Raw genomic sequence first — 23,381 nt, 5'->3', positions numbered from 1 at the left:
TAAACACTTTATCAAAAAGCTCTCCACCCTCACCCCCACCCCACCACCATCATTTTGGACCACACTCAGAGGTGCTGCTGCTGGGGGAAAGGGCTGTCCTGGGACCTTCCTACATTTTGAGCTATTTCCCTGAGAAAACATAAAGAAAAAAATTTTTCTTTTTTTTCTTTTTTTTTTGCTTTTTTTTGGGGTCACACCTGGCGATACACAGGGGTTACTCCTGGCTCTGCACTCAGGAATTACCCCTGGCGGTGCTCGGGGAACCATATGGGATTCTGGGAATCGAACCCGGGTCGGCTGTGTGCAAGGCAAACGCCCTACCCGCTGTGCTATCACTCCAGCCCCAGAAAAAAAATTCTCTAATTACAAATGAAACTTGTCCATTTTTAAAATGATTCAAAATATAGAAATACATCTTTACATCTTTCACTAAAAGGAATAATTTAAAATTATTAAAATATTAATAATATTTTAATTATAAAATTAATCAAATGATTTTATTTAATTAATTAATTTTATTTAATTTAAATTTAATTTTTTGAATTAAATAATTTTTAAAATAATTTAATAAAATTAAATTTTATTTAATAAATGAAATGTTTTATTAAATTATATTTAATATTAAATTTTTATTAATATAAAATTACTGATACTTAATATTAAGTAATGATATTTAAAATAATGTTTTATTAAATATTAATTAAAATTATTTTATTAAATAAAATAAATAGAATTTAAAAATACTGCTGTGAACATAAGCACACAAACATGTTAAATTATCTCCTTATAAATCTTTTGTGTTGATATTCACAGGTAAAATTGATAGTTTATATTGTATATTTAATTTTTGGGGGAGTCATTGTTTTCCACAGTAGCTGCCTTGTTTTTACATTTTTTTTACTATTGATTTACTATTGATTGACCCTGAAAGAGCCTCCAATCATTGGGAAAGACAAGTAAGGAGAAGTTGCTAAAATCTCAGGGCTGGGACGAATGGAGACATTACTGGTTCCTTCTCGAGTAAACCAATGAACTACTGGATGACAGTGATGACAGTGATGATGATGTACAACTATTCCAATTTCTCTTATGTCAGTAATTGGTTTTCATTTGTTTGTTTTCATCTAAATTTAGTGGGTATCAACAAGATACAAATATATTCTAGTGGGGATATGTTTGTTGACATTTTTGTATTCTTTGAAGAAATGTTTTCAGATCCTTTGTCCACTTTTAAATTGTATTTTTAAATAAAATATTACTTTAATATTTTTTAGTTTGCTTTTGTTTTGGAGCCACAACTAGAGGTGCTCAGGGATTACCGCTGGTTCTGCACTTCAAGATTATTTCTGGTGAACTTGGGGTGCCGCATGGGGTGCCAGGGATGGAAACTGGGTTGGCTGTGCAAGGCAAGTGCCCTACTCACTGTACTATTGTACCCTTTTGTTAATATTTAGAATTTTTGAAATAATTTTTCTGAATATATGTGTGACTCTACAATAATCAGAATACTCTAGTTTTTAATTTTTGAAACATAGCATTAAGGTGTCCAAAATAAAAAAAAAGAACAATATAAAATTAAGTACTTAACCACACCACCAAGGTTGAAAAATAATACATTGCCAGCTTCCAAGAATTCCTTTGTGTCCTGTCATCCACCTTATAGTTTCAGGCCTAACTCATGATAATCCTTTTCTTGTTTTATCCTATCTAAATTTATTTTATTCTTTGTAAATTTGTATTATCAACCCTTTGGTATCAAGTGTTTGCATGTTTTTCACATTTGACATTTGATTTTCTTTTACCATAAGTAAAATTACTTTTATGTTGCATTTTGATATCTATTTGTCTTTTCCCAATGATTCCATACCTAATTTAACAGAACTTCCTAAAGTTCCCTTCTACCAGAAGTCATAAATGAGTCAGTTTTCAAATAAGTTATTTTTGTCAATAGTTCTTCTCTCAGAGTCCCCAGAGTGCTGGTGCTTGACTTGCCTGGAAATAAGTTTCTCACTTGACACTGCTGATTATTCATTTCCCATTTGGCTCAAATTTCTAGTAAAATAGTAAGTGCTAGAGTAAAGTTGTTCAGAATCTACCTGTACTTCCCTTACAAATGACAATTTCCCTGTTTTGCCAAAGCTCGTAAAATATAATCAAAAGGATAATTAACTACAAAAATAATATTTGTAGAAAAGGAAAAGTCCTTTATTAAAGTTGTCTAAATGTTTCCTGTTTTTCAGTCCCCACAAAATTTAGCTGACTGACACATATTTTCAATGTCTTCATCTTTTCATCATAATTTCCAACAAAACATACACACTATGATGTATGTTTTATACTGTCCAACAAAACATACATACTATGATATATGTTTTATTGGAAGCACACATAAATATTTAAATAATTTATTTAAACTACTGAAGTATCTAAACTGTGTGAGCGTTTCTAAATATTTAAAATCTAAACAGTGTTTCAATGCTTCAATTCATCAAAAACATTTCCAACTGATGTTTATATTATTTTTTCACGAAATTATCAGAATTGATACTTTCAAACAATTTTCAAAATCTCAAATTTTAATGCTAAATTCAAAACCTCAGATGATGTGATTATGTACATTTGTACTCTGATAACTACAGCTGAACAACTCCACAGATGGCATTGTAGTATCTGACAACATAGATTTCAGGCTGAAAAAGATTAGAAGAGACGGCGAAGGCCAGTTTTTAATAATCAAAGGATATGTACATCAGGGAGAAATTACACTCATAAATATATGTGCACCCAATGAGGGGACAACAAAATACTTAAAACAACTGCTAATAGACTCAAGGAAGACATTGGTAACAACACAATAGTAGTCAGAGACTTCAACACCACCTCATCACCTTTTGATAGATCAATGAGACTAAAACTCAGCAAGGAAGTACTGGCTCTGAAGGAAGAAATGAAAGAGAGAAGGCTTGAAAAAAAATGTGCTTTGAACTTAAAACAGCGGGACACTTGGGCAGTCTCTGGCCGGGGCCGGTACTGGCTCACACTCTGCTGAGATTCGACCCGGGTGGCCATGCCTTTACACAGCTGCTTGGCTACTGAACGACCAGGATCCAGAGCCAGCTATATTACTTCTGGTCCCAGCAAGTGCTTGCAGCCATGTCTCCAGACTGTGAACTAAGCTTTTGCTCCATGCTGCCCCAGGAAGGGAAATGATGCAATTTGCAACTTAAATTTCCCTGGACTAAATTACTAAAATACAGAAATCCTAAACCCTCTGAAGTAGCGGCCGCGTGACTTTATATCTCTTCATTCTCATCAGTGGAAAACTAATTATCAAATGGTTCCTTGTCAATAGGGCTGTATTCTTGGGGGATAAACTCCAACAAGAATAGTGAGTTCTGTGTTGAAACTCCAACAACAATAGTGAGTTTTGTGTTGAAATATGGAATGTAATCAAGGTAAAGATAAAAGGAAGTGAAATTTATCAGTTATGCAGGTGGGGGTGAGGGCTGGGGGGTGGCAGGTATATTGGGTTTTTTTTTCTTTCTTTGGTGGTGGAATATGGGCACTGGTGAAAGGATGGGTGTTTGAGCATTGTATAACTGAGACATAAACCTGAGAACTTTGTAACTTTCCACATGGTGATTCAATAAAATAAATTAAAAAAAAAAGAAAGAGAGAGGGCTTATAGATATATACAGAACTTTTCATCCCCCTAAAGCCAAATACACATTCTTCTGCAAAGCACATGGAACATTTTCCAAGATAGATCACATGCTGGGACACAAAACTTACCACAATAGAATCAAAATGATAGAAATTGTATCAACTATCTTTTCAGACCACAATGCACTGAAGACGGAAGACACACGAAATGGAGAATCAAATCAAACACCTGGAAATTAAACAGCTCAAAGCTGAACAACCAGTGGGTTACAGAGGAAATTAAGGAAGAAATCAAAAGATTCATGGAAATAAATGAGAATGAGGACATGAGCTACCAGAACTTGTGGGACACAGCTAAATCAGTGTTAAGGGGAAGGTTTATAGCTCTGCAAGTGTTTATCAGAAAGGAAGAAAGGGCCCACATAAATAACTTGACTTCATAGCTTAAGATCTAAGAAAATGGCCAAGAAAAGGAGCCCAAACCAGGCAGGAGAAAAGAAATAATAAAACTTAGAGCAGAAATCAATGAGCTGGATTCCCAAAATGCAATCTGAAAGATCAATGAAACCAAGTGCTGGTTCTCTGAAAAAATAAAAATGAATAAACCCACAGAATCCTGTACTCTATGTGCAAGAACTTTATTAAAATGAAGCCACTCTCAATCCCTTTAGTAATTTTTATCTTTATAATGTAAGTACAAAGCATGATTCCAATCTCAAATACACATCTCAAATGTCTTCAAGATTCATAAAAGTGAGAAACGAATATAGAAACCTAGACATTCACACTGTAGTCATACAATGAATGCATAGGACAGACTGTTCCTTTTCTTTCTTTCCCTGCCTCTTTTCCTCTCCTTCCCTCTTACCCCTCCTTTCCATCCCTCTCCTCCTGTCCCCTTCTCTTCCTGCACCTTCCTTCCACTTCTTTTACTTTCTTTCCTGGCAGGCTTTGAGAGAGAGAGGGGAGGGGACAGGGAGCTGTGGGGTGGAATGAAGGGCTCCCCCAACTTGTGTTCAGTGAGCTAGGGTGTCACCCCAGTGATTCTCATCCCCAAAGAAATTCTTAGCTGTTCAGTGAGGTATGAGGCCCTAGGATGCCTCAGTACTGTGGTGCCTGGGACCTCCATGGCTACACTGGGAGTATTGCTCAGTGCCAGGGGACCGTGTGTTTCTGGGGAATCTAAGCAGATTCTGGCACACACTTTGCACTGTAACCTGTACTATCCACCAGGCCCCAGGTAAACACCTTTTAAAATAGCCTCTACTAGAAATAGCAAAGTGACAGTGAATTATGGTAACATTAGAATATGATTCTGGTAGCTCTATCACTGTATCATTGTCATCCCGTTGTTCATCGATTTGCTCGAGCGGGCACCAGCAACGTCTCCATTGTGAGACTTGTTGTTACTGTTTTTGGCATATCGAATATGTCACGGGTAGCTTGCCAGGCTCTGCCGTGCAGGTGAAATACACTCAGTAGCTTGCTGGGCTCTCCGAGATGGACGGAGGAACTGAACTCAGGTCAGCCGTGTGCAAGGCAAACGTCCTACCACTGTGCTAAAATGCTCAGAGAAACAGAAAATTTCATTTATGTGAAAATCTCTCAAAATCTAACTAACCTTCTAACTTTAAAAAACTAAAGAAGGTAAAGGAGTATACATGATAACCTTTCAGGGCCTGTATTGCAAACCATAATTCCCAGAAGGGAAGAGAGAGAAAAGTGCCTGTGACAGAGGCAGAGTGGCAGGAGGAAAACTGGACATTGGTGGAGAGAAATGTACACTCGTAAAGGGACAGGGGTTGGAACATTGGATGACTGAAGCCCAATAATAGAACAACTTTGTAACTGTGTATCTCACGGAGATTCAATTTTTAAAAATCTACATACAAAAAACATTCACAGTTTAGATTGATATCATTAAGGACTGGCTTGAAATCTCTGTCATGAAATACAGTTATAACAAGAAGAGGGTCTATCTTATATACTTTAAAAGATTTGGATAGTATCTCACCTTTACTTGATAAAAAAAATTCTGTAGAAATGGTTTTATATCCTCCAGCTGTTATATCCTACTCAGGATAATTGGAGCTGTAGCATTTCCATGGAACTAGGCTACTTCTGTTTTCCAGAAAACACATTAAAATATTTTGTAATAAGCTTCTCAGTGAATAAGAAACAGCTGTGTTTGGTAATATGTTTGCTAAAATCAATTTTTAAAACTTTTTCATTTATTTTCACTTTGTTTTGCTTGGGTATCAAACTGATTTCTAGCTTTTAAAAAAGTTATATAATATACAGTGATAGCACATGATCTTCCTGACTTTTTTTCCTAACATCAAGAAAAGTTTTGTTTCTAAATATAAAGAAGCAGCCTTCTTGGAACACTGTTAGTTTTTTAATATTCTTTTCTGAGGAAATACTAGGATAACAATTGCCAAGAGGATAAAGCTATCCATTTGTTAGCTTTCAACTACAGTATTTCAAGAAAATTAAATGGGTCCACAGTAGTATGCGAATATTTACTAGCCAGAGGCCTTTCACTTTAGGTTTAAATGTGTTAATTTCTAATATCCATCTAATTATTTAGAATTCTGTTTCTGTCCCCCTTAAGGAGTTTCTGTTAAGAATCAGATATTCAGAGTTTTCTGCTTATTCTTGGCTTCAAATCTCTCGATACTTGCTGACACTGCAGTGCATCAGACCGAGCTGCAGTGGGTTGAGATCTGCATCCTGGACACCGGAGCATGTTGAGCTGAGGTCTTTCAGTGGGTGCTGCTGTGCTGTCAGGATAAATGTTTGATAAATGTTTGATACATGTTTGATGCATTTTCTATTATGTGATTCCCATTTCAAATGTTCCCCTAGAAAAATCCATCTCTACAGATATATTCAATTTCTTTTACTGTATAAGATCTATTCATTTAATTTCTTATACTGTATGTTACTCATAGAGAGTAATATATATGCATATATATATTAGTCATAGAGAGTAATATATATATGCATATATATGTCACTGTCACTGTCATCCCATTGTTCATCGATTTACTCGAGTGGGCGCCAGTAACGTCTCCATTGTGAGACTTGTTGTTACTGTTTTTGGCATATTGAATACGCCACAGGGAGCTTGCCAGGCTTTGCCGTGCGGGCCAGATACTCTCAGTAGCTGGTAACCCAAGAGGGACGGAGGAATCAAACCCTGGTCAGCCGCCCTACCCACTGTCCTATTGCTCCAGTTCCTAAACTGAGATAATGTTTATCTGGAATCTGTTGTCCTATAAAAATTTTCAGGCTATTTTCATAACAGGGTAAATTTCAAATCTCTGTGATACTCGGCAACACCTACATCCAGTATGCTGTATTCAACAAGGTTCAGCACTTCAGATGAGTTTAAAGGGAAAAAAAATAAGAAAGAAAGCCTAACAATTTTCTATTTTCCTTAGATGCCAAAAGCTCAGAGATTCTCACAGGTTCACCAACTCCAGCAGTTCACAGCATCCTCTCCACAGCACTCGACGTGTGTGGGCCTCAAATCACAACAGAGTCATATATATACACATATATATATATATACACACACATATATACATACCTCTCGGAGAGCCCGGCAAGCTACCCCTGGTGTATTTGATATGCCCAAAACACTAACTATAGGTCTCATTCCCTTGACCCTGAAATAGCCTCCAGTTGTTGGGAAAGACGAGTAAGGAGAGGCTGCTAAAATCTCAGGGCTGGGAGGAATAGAGACGTTAATGGTGCCTGCTCAAGTAAATTGACAAACAACGGAATGACAGTGATGACAGTGATACAGTGATACTGTATAAGGAGATTAAACCTAGTTTGAATTTATATTGACTCTTCATCTTGTTGGGCTGGAGCGATAGTACAGTAGTACGGCATTCGCCTTTCATGTGGCTGACCCGTGTTCGATTCCTCCACCCCTCTCGGAGAGCCCGGCAAGCTACCGAGAGTATCGAGCCCACATGGCAGAGCATGGCAAGCTACCCATGGTGTATTTGATATGCCAAAAACAATAACAACAAGTCTCACAATGGAAACGTTACTGGTGCCCGCTTGAGCAAATCGATGAACAACAGGATGACAGTGCTACATGACAGACAGTGAACCTGTGACAGTATAAAATAAAATTGTTTTAATTTCTAAACTTTAGGAACTTAAATTCCAAAATTATTAGTCATAGTAATATAAAGGTTAGGGACAACAAGAACATAAACTGTTTATCAGAGTATTACTTTTTGTGAATGTGAATAATTTTGGTATGGATACTTCCTTTACAAATACATTTCATTTATAGAGTATACTATATGAATATCTGAGTAAATGTTAAAGTATATTTTTTATTCATCACTAATATAAGACTTACATAAATATCTAATAACAACTATTTGCGGGGGGTTTTTTTGTTCAAGTCTTTATGTGCTTAGTTTTATCTCCAAACCTAATGAATCTTTTTATAACTCGCTTTTGCTTGGATTGTTCTTCTTCCTTTCGTTTGAACTGAAGTCTATCTGATACTGTAGTTCTTCCCCTAAAGTTTTATCTTTCATCAAAGCTTTCAACCTGGAAAACAATAAGACTTTTTCAGATATACGTCTTTAGTATCTTTTCAGTAGTTTGTAAAGCTACTCAATAGCAGTATATTTCAAAAGAAAAATTTGTTTTCTTGAAAACTCAGATATTAAAAACTATTTGAACTATAATAGAATATATAATGGTTCGTGTAAAGTTATCAGAATTTTTTAGGTATTTATTATATTTCACAAATAGAATTATCTAAAATATCTTTACTCTTTATGAGTATGAAGCAGCATAATACTAGAATATCCTAATCTTCGAAACAAATTTTATTGGGTTGATATATCACATGAAGCACTTAAAATATCATCATCTTGCTCTCTTGTAAAAATTGCCTGTGAACCTCAACGGTAAAATTACATGCTGTTGTTGGAGTTTACTTTGAAATTGTAACCTTGCTAAATATGACTTGTAGTCAGTTATGCAATATCCCCATTTAATAGAGAAAGACCAACAACATTGATTCACTATGTTATATAGTATATATATATATATATATATATATATATATTGAAGTGGGAACTCACATCTTGATTTAATGTAGTTATTTTCCATAACTATGTTTTTTTTATCCTCCGTCCCTCTCAGAGAGCCCGGCATGCTACCGAGAGTATCTCCCCTTCACGGTGGAGCCTGGCAAGCTACCCATGCCATATTTGATATGCCGAAAACAGTAACAAGTCTCACAATAGAGACGTTACTGGTACCCACTCGAGCAAATCGATGATCAACGGGACGACAGTGCTACAGTGCTACATTTTCTTCTCAAAGACTCATAATATACATTCTAACGTGTTTGGGGGCTGGAGGGCTGGGAGAGAGTGTATGCGGTTCATGTACAATCAACCAATCCATGAAGTTCCCACAATCAGCACCAAGTTTCTGTTCTCTTGCCTTTATGCCCTGGCATGCTTGTGCACACACAGACACAACAGCCTGCTGCTGTTCCTTCTAGACTAATTGCTTTGTGCCCTTTTGATGATGTTTTTGACAATCATTTTTATTCACTTTACACGTGTATATGAAGAAGCAAAGCACATATTAAGATTTCCTTCTGTGATATGCTCTGTCACTTATGCCACACCCCACCTGCTAGATGCTGGTAGATTCCTCAGGTTTGTATGGAGCACTTGCTATGTGCCCACATATGGTTAAAGGTGGGGGAAAGGGTGGCTCTAGAGTGGCTGGTGGATTCAGAGGGCTTCTCATCCTGAAGACTGACATTTAAGAGTAATTTCAATATCACAGCCTCAATTGTTAAATATTTGAGTACTTTGGGTCAGACAGCAATAAAAATGCTCAGAAATGTTCAGTAAACAAAGGAGTTAAAGGTAGTCTGCGCTAAAACATTAGTAGAACACCCAGAAAGCTTTGCAGTAGGACTATTAGGATTGACCTGTATTTTCAAGTTAATAAGTTTAATAAATAAAATGAAATAGTTTCTGCATATTGGAAGTAATAAATTAAAAATGAAAATGCAAAACAATTCCATTTATGATAGACTCGAAAGAAACAACTCTTTGGTTTAATTTACTTCATTTACTCATTTGGGGAAGGGAGGGGAAATGGGGAATTGAACGTGTAAGGGTAATGCTTACCACTGAGCCACACCTCTAACCTTTACTTAATTTAACAAAAATTAAGAAGCTTGTCTGAATGTGCAGCCAAGATTTAAGGCCCTTTCACCAGTGAATAGGCAAGAACGGAATTCAGACGTCCCCATGTTCTGCTCCCTGGTTTCCATGTCGTAATATCAATGAGGAAGTTCAAGCAGCTCTGGGGTTTTGTTCTTTTGAAGAACTCTTGTGGGATTCTCCATAAAAGGCTTCATTGTGCATCACAGTCACAGAAGGAGAAGTCGCCGTAGGGCGCATGCGCACACACGGCTGGTCCTGGGGACTTCCCAGACGGTGCTACACGGAATAGTTATTTATAAAATCTAGAAGAACACCCTGAGCAGAAGCATCTTCAAAGCCCGAGGGTGGGTCCCAGAGATCCTAAGATTCCTTTTGTTTTGTAGAGAAGTGGCTGTTCTTTGCCCTAAACACAGCCAGCCTCGAGCTGAGGATGCGGGGAGAGCTGATCGGAAGGAAAGTCTTTCTCTACAGTCAAGAGGTGGCCTGAAAGGGGACACAAGCCCAATACAGAAAGCTGCCAGACCCAGGGTCCTCTGCATTCCGTGTCCCCGACATTTACAATGACATCCGCCTAGGTCTGGCAGGGAGGGCGCGGCTGGAGGCCACTTTCCCCGGTGATGCTCCTCGGGTGGGATCTGCGTGCAGGAAGGACTGAAGGCGGATTGGTCAGAATCAACAGAATTCTTTGCTGGGGCTGTGCCACCCCCACTCTTCTGGTTCCTGTTTTGAGACTTGTAGTTGGTCACTAGTTTTATCTTGGCTCTATTTTTGTATTTCCTGACTGGTTATGTCCCAGCCCTTATGTGAATGCCCCTCGTGGACTTGACTTGGATTTGGCCCATATACATTCTTTGCTTTTAACCGTTTGTTCAGCCTTTGAAGTTCTTAAAGCAGCATCTGATTTTTTATCCAGTTCACCACAGGATGACCAGACTCACCGCCCACCACTCCAACCTGTTTCCATTTCTTCCTGTCCTCTGCCTGGAGTTTTCAGAAGCAGATGGGAAATTGTTTTAAACAGGGGTTAAGTCACTGTTAAATTCCAAACAATTTGCCATTTCGTTGGATAAATCTGAGTGTTTTAAAGGAATACCGTGCGTGTGTGTGTGTGTGTGTGTGTGTGTGTGCGCGCGCACGCGCGGACGTGCGCGCGCCCACTACCACTTAGCCATGCTCTTTATTAACTTGACTGTACACGCTATCAAAGTTATGGTAACTTCACTTTTAGGTCTGATATATATCTAAACAGCTGTATTACTAATTGGATGTCTACTGTATTTGGTACCTTAACTCTTGGGGGGCCCTGTTTGTCATTTGTTGCCTCCCTTTTGCATTCCTGTGGTGGGCCACCGAAGGAGAAACAAGACAGCTGTGAGAGAACAGTCCCAGATCTCTCTGCTCATCCTGTGAGACTTGCCAACCACACAGAAAAGAAAAGAAAAGCTGTGGGTGAGGCAGCCAGTTTTGAATGGTGCATTCTCTTTCATGTCTATGTTTAGACCATGTTCCCTTGCTTTATTTCTAGTCTCTGACAGGAAAGTTGGAATGGGAGCAAATGAACAACAGTTCTCCCACCTACATCAATAGTTTTAAGATGGACATAAGTCAACAACAGTTTAATGATTGTTGCAAAGACTTAGAGATACCCAGCTCTTTTCTGGTACTGATAACTGAATACTGCAGGGTTCCTATAATCAGGAATACACAATTTATGGCAGAGACACAGTCCAACCAATGTTAATAATATACAATGTTTGTAGTGTTCCATGTGTCTAAAAATATAGAAATATTAAAAAGAAAGAAGGATTTCTGCTTGAAGTTCTGTATCTTAAAAGACCCACAGATAGTGACAACTGAGATGTTTTAAAGGAAGAACAAATGCTCTCAAAATGAGCAAGAGAGAAGAATTTTAGGTAGGGCAATAACATTCGAAGGCATGGTATGGTTTGGGAATTGTTTGCTTTCCATTGTGCCCATAACACACGCATATAAATTTAATGGCTTAGCACAAATTTATTATCATAATTCTACAGGCCAGGAATTCAATATGGATCTACATGGGTTAAACTCAAGATAGGCAGGACCGTGCTCTTTCTGGACTTTTCATGGGACTATCTTCCTTTCCTAGCTTCAAGGGACCAAACACATACTCTGTCTTATGAACCCGTTCCTCCCATAGATCAAGTCCTTCTTACACTTCCAGTTTTTCCTCCTTCTATTTCATCCTTCTGACTTATCCAGGAAAGAGTCTCTGCTTTGAAGGGTCCATGAGATTAGATTGGGCCCAGCCAGATAATCTACAATAGTTTCCATCTCAAGGTTCACACTCTTTTATTGCTGTTGTTTGTTTTTTTTTTGTTTGGTTGGGTTTTTTTTTGGTGCGGGCAGGGGAAGGCAGTGGGCATACCAGTGATGCTCAGGACTTCCTTCTGTCTCTGCACTTAAGGATCACTCCTGTGGTTCTCAAGCAACCATATGGGGTGCTGGAGATTAAACTGGGTTGGTTGCAAGCAAGGCAAGTGCCCAGCCCACTGTACTATCTCTCCAGCCCCCTCCATATTCTTAATAATTTCCACATAGTTTCTTTGGGGATTAGCATGTAGACATTTTTGGAGGGAAGCATCATTCTGCCTATCATCAGTGATATTGTGGAACTGAAATGGTCATGGGGGGGTTAAAAAAAGGGAAAAGAATGCTTTGGGGAGTGTGACAGCTACCAGACATTGAGGCCTTATATCCTATCCTAAGGAACTGAACAATCCTGAAGGTGATGTGAACCTTTGGCAGCTTTAAAGCAATATTAATTATGTTTTGGAGGACATATTCAAGTGTTTGTGTGGCAAGGGGAGGATTTAAAGTTGAGGGGAATTTTGCCACATTCTCAATAAGTGGGACTGGAGCAATAGCACAGCGGGTAGGGCATTTGCTTTGCACACGGCCGACGCGGCTTCTATTCCTCTGTCCCTCTCGGAGAGCCCAGCAAGCTACCTAGAGTATTCTGCCCACACGGCAGAGCCTGGCAAGCCATCGTGGCATATTCGATATGCTAAAAACAGTAATAACAAGCCTCACAATGAAGACATTCTGGTGCTCGCTCGAGCAAATCGAAGCACAATGGGACTACAGTACCCAATAAGTAATGAAAATATGTGTGTGATACATAGATTCTACTTTTTTCAGTGAAATAATTGGATAATACTTATCCACAGAATTTTGGGATGAAATGTAACATCATAATTGTCTCTAAAAATAATCACAATAATGAGTCAGAAAGAGAGAGACAGACATAGAAAGATTGCACTCATCTGTGGAATATAGAATAATAGACTATAAGACTAACACCCAAGAATAGTAGAAATAAGTACCAGGAGATTGTTTCCATGGCTTGGAGGCTGGTCTCTCATTCTGGGTAACTCAGGGAAGGGACCACCAAGTAAAGTGTGGTTGGAGGCCATGTGGGGGAAGGGTGAGGCGGGCGGAATACAGACTAGAGACTGAACACAATGGCCACTCAACACCTTTATTGCAAACCACAACACCTAATCAGAGAGAGAGAACAAAAGGGAATTCCCTGCCATAGTGGCAGGGTGGGGTGGGGGGAGACGGGACTGGGGAGGGGGGGGAGGGATGTTGGGTTTACGGGTGGTGGAGAATGGGCACTGGTGAAGGGATGGGTTATCGAACTTTGTATGGGGGAAGCATGAGCACAAAGATGTATGGATCTGTAACTGTACCCTCACGATGACTCTCTAATTAAAAATAAACTAAAAAAAATAAAAAGAAAAAAAAAACAAAAAAAATAAAAAAATAAAAATAATCACAATACTTGAACATCAATATTTTTTTTAATTTTATTGAATCACCATGTGGAGGGTTACATAGTTCTCAGGATTATGTCGGTTATACAATTCTCAAACACCCTTCCCTTCACCAGTGCCCATCCTCCATCACCAACCCCCCCAGTATACCTGCCGCCCCCTCCCACCTCCCCAGTCCCCACCCTTGTACTTGATAAGTTTCACTTCGTTTATGCCTTATCTCGATTACATTCCATGTTTCAACACACAACTCACTACCGTTGTTGGGGTTTCCCCCAAAAAAGAAAAGCAGTCCTATTGCCAAGGAGGCATTTGATAGTTCTCCACTGCTAAGAATATAGAGATATTAAGTCCCGCTGTTTGTTACATAACTTTTCTTTTTCCCCCTTGCCCCGAGCCACCGAGTTCACGCCTGTTTAGTAATCGCCACGCTGCCTGACAAGGGAAAAAAAACCGAAAAGGATGGTTATTTCCCGTCATCAGCAGGCGTGGGGCTCTGGCTTAGTTGATAGACTAGTAGAGTGTCTGGAAGCAGTTTCTGGAACCGAAGGTCTTGCGCTGGTATCGGCTCCGGCTCGAGATTCCACCAGCGTCCCACTGTTCCATGTACATAATTTTTCCCCTTATATCCCATTCCCACGCCACCAGGTCTGTTTGCTTAATGGACATCACACTGTAGTTGACGACACGCCGCGTTTCTTCCCGAGAAAGAAGAAAATTTCTTCTCAGCTGGCGTGGGGATATAGCTTAGTTTAGTCTAGAGAGATGGCTACCGTTTTGATTGCCTTCAATATTTCAGCAACAGACTTACTATTCTTGTTAGGATCTCCCACAAAAGTCCGACCCATTAAAAGCGAACCATTACATATTGCTGATGCTGAGATAACATTAGGTCGCGCGGCCGCAGAGCGGCCGCGCGGTTTTGGGTTTCTGTATAAAGTCCAGGGAAAGTACAACCAGAAATAACATCACTACAAACTTTTACCCTTTTATGGTGCTCATAAGATGGAGAAGTCCTACGCTGTGCTCAGGAGGGAGGAGTTGAGAGAGAGAGACAGGTTAAAAGAATTGGGGGATGCCCGGGTCCCACTGTTTCAGCGCACCGTGGGGTCTCTGGTCCCATGCCGGAATTAGTTCAGTGGGCTGCCTGGAGTCCAAGGGCGCGCCCTTGGGCTCTTCCTTCATGCTCGCTCCGCAGCCGGATCCAAAGGGCTGAACATCAATATTTTTGAGCAAAAAATTTCATGTTTTCCAGGTGTTAGCAAAAATTATTTTTTTAACCATAATCCCACATTTTATACGGTCCTTACCCAAATAATAGCTTGTAGAGCAATAGATGTTCTACTAACCCACCTGTTGGGGCTTATCAGCATGCAGTGAGTAAGAGACCCTGATGAAAGTGCATGATTTACAAACAAAAAAGCGTGAAAACCAAGCAATCCTTGGCAACACCAACTCTCAAAAAAAAAAAAAAAAAACAGAAGAGAAAAAAAAGAGTCAGGGATATGAGACCATATATCACAGGAACCAGAGATTCCATACATGGTGGACTGTAATAAATAAATGTAACAATTGTCACAAAACAATCAAATACGATAAGAATAGAGATATATAATTTGAATTTTGTGATTAAAATGTCACTGGGGATCCTCTTTAGAGAGGAGCAAGGAACAAACCAGGTTTATCCTCTTAAATAAATGGGACCAGAGAGATAGTAAAGAGATTAAAGGCATTTTCTTTGCAGGTGACCAATCTGAGTTTCATCCCCACCACTACCTATGGTTCCTCAGAGCAGAGCCAGGAGTGATCCCTTAGCACTAGAGCTAGGAATAAACCCCAGCCATAAACCAAACCAAAAACAAATAAAAGAATAACTAAATCACAGGTTGTGTAAAACAATGGTTTTAAAACTTTGATAAGAGTGGACAAATTTTGTACTCAAGAGAGTGATGCTTGAAAATAGGGAAACAAATAAGGTTAATCCGATAGCTGCCCGGCTTATTTTTTACAGTGTTTCCAAGGAATGTTTTCAAATTGTTCATGATATATATTGTGGTGGTGGTCTTTAGCTTGAAATTTCTTTAAAGTTTTAAATCTGTGGGTTTTATAATTTTCAGCAAATTTGGAAACAGGATTTATTTCTTCAAATAATTTTTTCTGTCTCCCTCCTCTCCTCCTGACACTCTAATTAAACAGGTGTTTGGTCACTGGATGTCCATCGATCACTGATGTCCTTTCATCTTCCATTTTTTTCTGCTTCATTTGGATATTTTCTATTACTAACAGGTCAACTTTCATTAATCTCTTCTTTTCTTCAGTTTTGGACCATCTGTTAATTTCATTTAATAAATATTTTGACAGAGATATATTTTCATTTTCAGAAATTTGAACTGAATCTTTTATAACTTTTACTTCACCCATTTGTGTTCATGCTTTTTTTCACCATTTCTACAACATACAAAATATTTACAAAATATTTATAGTAGTTATTCTTATATCCTTGTCTACTAATTAAAACTCCATGTTTACTCCATTTATCTGTCCCTTCATGTTTTCTATTTCATGTTCTTCTACTCTTTTTGCTTACCAAACAGTTTTTTATTGGATGTCAATCATTGTGATTTTTACAGTTAGGAGAGATGTATTTGGTGGGGGTGGGGGTGTGTGGTTATTCCTGTGGATGTTTATATGAGACATTACTTGGTAACAGTTTGATATTTTAGGGGGTTACTTTTAAAAATAACCTAACATGCTTGAGAATCACTATGGCCACATGCACCAGTGCTCAGTGGTCATGATATAGAATTTAGGGCCTCTCGTGTGCTAGACATGTACTCTATCTCTTTGAATCATACTGATTCTTCAGAGCAAGGGGATTTTTGAAGGGGCCACGCCCAGTGGTGCTCAACACTTACTCCTGGCTTCTTGGGGACTATATGGAGTGCTGGAGATGGGACCAGAATCAGCGATGTGCAAGGCTAAACAAATCATATTGATTCTTGACTCTTAAGGCTATTGTTAAGTCCTTAAAATTTTTTTTTGCCTAGGCCAATCTGACTTCATTACTGCAACAATACCCTCCTCCTTGAGGGCCATATTTTAGGAGATCTTTCTATTCTGGTTGATGGGAACAGGCACCATTTTCTTCACTTGTATGGACAGATCAGTGCTCCTCTGTGGATCACTGGTGCTCACTCTCTGAAACTCTTTCCTTTCCTCACCTGTATATTTTAAGCAATTTGGCTTCTCTGAGCCCTAAAGTTTGTGTCCTCAAAAACAAACAGACCATCTAGCTCTATATTGGTCCCTTCTCTGAGCTATTATTAAAAATTAGTGATAAGAAAAATATATAAAAAATCAGCCAAAGCAATTAAGATGTTGTTGATCGGTTTACCAGTTTGATGGGTAATGTGTTTGCAAAGTGGCCATTGTGATCTGGTGATTGGAAAGTAAGACAGTGGAGATAAAGAGTAGATGCTAATGTATTGGCAGAAACTAAAATGAAATGTGAAGGACTAAATGGGGGTAATTTGCTGGGAGCATAGCATGAGAAATACATTTTGTTTTGTTTAGTTTTTAAATTTATAGACTAAGAGCAATGCTAGCAAAAGTAACAAAATAAATGACACTAAATACCTTATGTCTATTGATTCATTTAGTCTTAGTATTACACAAATTTATGAAATGAGGATTATTTTGTTTTCTACAACTAAAGAAGAGGCACTGATTAGTTATTGCTTCATTATATAGCTTTTAAAAATAGCAGAAAGTAACAGCTGGAATTCAAATCAGTACCCACTTGTGATGTACTTAAGACATGTAACGAGGACATTATGAGCCAGATTAAAGGGAAAAGTAAAGATTATGTGCCTGAAGCCTTAATTCCCAGGAAGAATTAGTAACATATATATTTGAGTGCATGGGCTCATGAGTTGGTCTAAATCAGGAGGAGAGGAGGGCTTTGTTTTTGAGATTTAAGGGAAACAGTTATGGGCTGTTGTGACTGTAAGATTCATTGTTGCAGGAGATGAGTATAGGCGACCTGATTTTGGTTAGGAGTATGGGAAAGCTAAAGATATATCAACTAAAGAGAAAGGGAATGATAAATCAGTCTTGAGAACTCATCTGCAGTTGGAAGCTATGTCAAATTGCTCTCTTGTTCATTTCCAGCAGTGAGAGAGGTGAGAGGGAGATGAGACCCTAAACATTTATGTTATCAGGTTTGTTCTCCCTTCCAAAGCATGCCAGACGTTTCTTAGGACAAGACCAAACCAGGAGGGACTATCAAAGAGACAACAAAAATATGATAGGTTAGTAATCAGGGCCACCTTGGTTGCCCTGTAGACACCCACACAAATATTTAAGTGGTTCCTCATGCTGATCCTTTTCAGACAAGTTCACTTGATAAAAGCTTTTACTGAGCTCTTGCTTTTCTTGGAATGTCCTAGAATTTCAATTTTTGAAATGTTTTCCATATTATTACATGGTCATCTTTCAATCATGAACTCTTGTTAAACTTTCAGCTCTAGAGTAAATGTTTCCTTCCAGTCTCAGTCACTAATCAAGACAATTCAGTAATACAAGCATCTATTGTGAAATCATATTAATGAACTTATGACATTAGATTTAACCTTTTACTGTATATACCCTTTGACAATATAAGATTGTGCTTTACTTCCTAGACTGCACATTTTTAAAACATGACAAGTTTCATTTCTAAATCCATTTGTATTGGGAAGTGTAAAAATGCAACTAATTTTTCCATATTTATATCTAAAAGAAAAGCTAGAATTGAGCTTAAAGTTTCTAACCATAAATATGTATTAAAGCAGTTTATGATCTCATAGTAAAGTACTTTATAATGGGGAGGGAGACAGCTGGAGATTTTGTAGTATTCCAACTGAGAGATCTCATAATTTGAACTATCGGGATCAAGAAAGGAAGACAAAATCAGATTAAAGAAATAATCCATATGCAAGTCTGTGTTCTATATTTAAACCTCATGCATAGCTCAAGAAATATTTTGAAGATGAGAACCAGGAGACATTAAAAGTAAAAATCTTTCCTTCTGCTCTATTTTACATAATATGCCACTAGAAATTCAGTTAAAGTCAAAGCAAAAACAAATGGTAAGATGGTAAAATGTTAGTATTTTGTGTATATTATGATATCTATGAACTACTTATTATGTAACTCAGAGAGTAAAGTTTAAAATCTTTTAGCAGAATTTGCCTATAAATGGATAGACTTGGAGAGTATCATGCTGGATAAAGTGACTCAGAAGGAGACTGACAGATATAGAATGACTACATTTATTTGTAAGAACAGTATGAAACTAATATGAAACCAGGCCAGGAGGACTGGTCAATAGTTGAGAATTACCACAAAAATGTGGGGGATGGAAGATAATTAAGATAGAGGAGGGTCCATTATGACAATACTAATTGGAAATAATCACTCTGGACAAGAACTGAGTGTTGAAAGTAGGTAAAGGGATATACATCTGTATTTCAAACTATAATGTCTAAAATGAGAGAGAAAGACAAAGAGGAGAGGTGGCTGCTGTAGAGGCAGGCTGGATTGGGGAGTGGCTTGAAGGGGTGGGAGGGAAACTGGGGACACTGGTGCTGGGAAATTACACTGGTGGAAGGATGGGTGTTGGAACATTGTAGGACTGAAACGGCAATTATGAATAGCTTTGTAATGCTCTATCTCATGGTGATTCAATAAAAGATTGAAAAATAAAAAATAGCAGAAATGGACAAAGAATAAACAGCATCAGTTTATGTAACAGATACACTTCCATGCATATTTGATGATAAATGTATATGCATCATGGTACAAGAAATAATTTAACTTAATTTCCTTAATTTACAGTGAAAGAATTAATAGTGTAGAGATGGAAAGCATTTTGCCCCAAAACATCAAGTTTCTGGAGGCAACAGATTATAACTGGAATTATTTTCTCCGAACACCCACTCTAATATGCCATGATATCTTATGTATTTCCTCTGTTATGCTTATCTAAATGGTTTTATAAAAGGTCCATATATTCACTTTATATCCTTTATAAAAGGAACCATGACTGATACAATCTTATCTTCTCTTTGTTAGTTATATGCTTTGGGAAAACTTCCTGGAACCAGAATGGCTGAGTTGAAAGCCAAGTACACCTTGATGCATGATACCGTGGCAAGGTATATCTACTCATCAATGTACCAACATCTCTTGTCATATTTATCTTACTTGTGATGAAATATATCTTATTTTTTGTTCTCCTGAAAGCAGACCCTAAATCAGGGATTTGAGTTCAAGTAGTTTTACAGGTGATGTCACAGAACACCATGAGAGAGTGGGGAAGGTGTAACTGGGAGGGGAGGATGCAGCTAGGGGTGTATTAATTTACATGTTAGCATTGTAGGCAGGTGAGGCTCAATCCCACCAAGTACTCTCTCAGTGACTGTGGAACATACTTCAGCACACTCCCAGTGGAGGGAGAAGAATCTGGAACACCCTCATTTTCATCTTTTATTGGTTAAGAATTGCTCCTAGGGAGATTAGTTCCCCAGTGCTTCTAGCTGAACTCAGATGCCAAGTAAGTCCCTATAGCCAGGACAAGCTATCAGAGGCACATGGATACTGTGGCTATGTACGGCAACTGTTCTCAGAAGCTACAGGCTACCTCCCAAGTGGGCAAAGGCATTTTGACACTGACATATCTGCTAGAGGCACACCTTTCAGAAACTATCCTTTCCAGCTCTCTTACATTCAGGGGTATAGGTTCTACTACAATCCCAGTCTGTCTTCTGAAATTCCTGTCTTCACTTCTTTATCTATGACCTCCAGCTTATCACTTTAGCCAGGTCCAAATCAGTAGCAGATTAGAAGAATTAGCTATCACAAAGTGATCCAACAGATTTATTTATTACACACCTGCTGTCACCCACTTAGAGTTACGAGAGAAGTAGAGTGATAAAAGAGGGAAAGTCTTGTCTCGGTCCTCTTTTTCCCTCTTTCACACCTCCTCATACTGTACATGAAGTCATCATCAAAAGCCAACGGATATATTGGCTCAAAACACCATCCTGTTATTCTCCATCCTATTCCAAATCTCCAACCTACTTCTTACCTGACACAGACTCATTTGAGGATGATCGCAGGAGAGAGAAGTGTACACACAGGATAAAAACAGAGCCACATCCCTATGCATTTCACCTCCTACTTACCCAAGCTCCGTCCAGGTTCCTAACAAGAACAGATTCCTCCAGAGCCCTCAGCTTTGACCTGAACTAAATCCTCACCCTCACCTCCAGTGGAAACTCCATTAGCATACGTGACCGAGTGTTAAAAGCACATGCCTTTTTAAATACCTGTTAAAAGGTATGGGCTCACATACCTTTTAGTACTTGGGAATTTGGATGATTTTTAGATGGGAAATATCAGATCATCTCTTTCAACATACTTCACACTCCTTAACAGAAACACAATGCAGTTCTGAGGGCATCCCTCTGACCCCTTTTGCAAACACAATTAATATCACAGCATTTCCCACCTTCCAGATAATCTATTCTAGAGACCAGCAGAGCTGACCTGACTTCCCCTATGACTGACCCTCAGAACTCAGCAACTTGGGCATGATGACAAATAGCAATGCAGAATCTGAGTTATGACGCCATTTCTTTCTACTTCCAGATTGTTGTGTATGCTTTCTCCAACCCACAGTTGATGTTTTCTTGATCCTTTCATTCCCTTTCTTGTCAATGTCTCAACTACTCTCTCCTCTTCCACTGTTAGGTGAGTGTAAAAGGCACAGTTGAAGTGACATCTCCGTTTTGGCTGCAGGAGATGTAGCAGGGCAGAAACATATAACCTGGAAATGCTGAACTGAACAAGTTTTTGATAGAAATCATGTTGTGATATTTATCTCTGTGTTCTAACTGGAACCTTAGCTACCTTGTCTGCATCCTTTCTGTGAGAAACAGGCATTGTTTGAGTATGCCTAAGCCAGTTTGCTGGAATTCCATAGTTGAAGATTCCTATGAAGGAAAACAAGAGCTCCAGATTTACAACATAAGTTAGCATGCAAGGAAATTTAATTGTAACAAGTAAACCCAGAATTCAATAATGGTATGACTATAGCTATTTTGGTTGCTCTTTGGTACCTAACATCCTATTAGAATGTATTATATTCTAATAATTAATGTCTCACTATTAGCTGTTGATCAAGTGACATCAAGTATCTTGGAAACTGAAAATTTCCTCTCGGTGAGGGTATGCTGGGGTGGGGGTAGGGAGAGTTCACAACAAAGGAGATTGTGGTTTTGAAACAGGAAATGGCAAGAAGCTTGCTTGTGAATAGGAGATATAGTTAATGTAACACTGTGGGGTTTCTAAGATGAGTCAAGTCTACTGATAAGGCTGCAGTTGATGCCAGATGGCAAGATAGGTGAGCAATTTCTAGAAAGTAATGTGGAAAATCCCATAAAATCCAGTTTCTATGCCTCCAACAAGATTGTTAATTCCCAGACAGGACCAAAGTTACCAGATACAAATGGAGTTTTAAAAATCCCTTCAACTATGACATTCAAATCCAGCTTTTGCCAGATATTACAGTCAGGATCAGAAATCTGTCAATTTTTTCATGTCTCTCATTTTATAGGTGAACTTTTTCTGCCAGTTTCCTAGTGCAACATCATTCTAAAATTTCCTTTCTTATTTTGCTACGGAGGCAAATGTTTGCCTGCAATCAGGTTCAGGAGAATTGAAGAATCCAAGAGAGTCAGAGTTACTGGTACAGCTGATATGGGACCCAGTGTGATTCTTTCCCATCCCTAGAAGCCGCAGCTGTTCTTTAGAGTCAAATTCTCATCCAACTTAACCCCTCTCTGCCACCCTCCATCATCTTGATCCTAACCTCAGTGATAATTTGTCATCTTGTGTTCTAGCTATGTAGCTATATCTATTCCTCTTTGTTGGGTATTTCCAACACTTCTAGTCTAGAGTACATGTATGCATACACACATACGCCACTGCATTGAACTAAGTCCAGGAATGGAAAGAAGAGGCAGTGTAGACACGCTCCTGTCCCTCCTCACCAGACCTCCACCACCAGCCCCCCAGGAGCTGGCCAGAGTGTAGAAGGTATAGATTACTCAGTATGCTGCTCTGTTTCCATTGGTCCAGCACCCAACAGTCTGAGATCTCTCTGCTTCAGAATGTCAGATATTACACAGAGCAAATACGACAGCAGCAGTTCCACTTGGAGGAAGCGGAAAATTTTCCAGACGCCTTCACCACAGAGGTCTCCAAAATGCGAGAACAACTTCTCAAGTACCAAAATGAGTTCAATGCTGCAAAAGAAAGAGATTACCACAATCAGTACCGACTGAATAGGTAAGTCCAGGCGTCCCTCCAACACATGGAAGACAGATAGGATCAAAACAGTTTTCACAAAACAGTTCGATGTATCAGTCTCAGGGGCTGGAGCGAAAGTACAGTGGCTAAGGCGCTTGTCTTGCATGCAGCCAACTTGGGTTCGATCACTGGCATCCTTCCTGGTGCATCGCCTGGAGTAATTCCTGAGTGTAGAGCTAGCAATAACCCCTGAGCATCTCTGAATGTGACCCCCAAAACAAAACAAACAAAAAAAAATCAGTCTCCATTG

General features: G+C 38.7%; 1 protein-coding gene across 1 annotated transcript in view; it reads left to right on the top strand.

The window, feature by feature from the left end:
• The window catches only part of CCDC146 (coiled-coil domain containing 146), a 122,191-nt gene that overhangs the window by 46,757 nt on the left and 52,053 nt on the right, over positions 1-23,381 (top strand). Inside the window, exons 2-3 of the mRNA XM_004602131.2 lie at positions 19,832-19,914; positions 22,901-23,110. Of these exons, the coding sequence (XP_004602188.2) occupies positions 19,832-19,914; positions 22,901-23,110 (293 nt within the window). The remainder of the gene's footprint in view (positions 1-19,831; positions 19,915-22,900; positions 23,111-23,381) is intronic.

This window comes from Sorex araneus, chromosome 1, assembly GCF_027595985.1.
Source record: "Sorex araneus isolate mSorAra2 chromosome 1, mSorAra2.pri, whole genome shotgun sequence".
In the NCBI taxonomy this organism is placed as follows: Eukaryota; Metazoa; Chordata; class Mammalia; order Eulipotyphla; family Soricidae; genus Sorex; species Sorex araneus.
The sequence above is the reverse complement of the archived record's forward strand: the minus strand, read 5'-3'. Positions and strand labels throughout refer to the sequence as shown.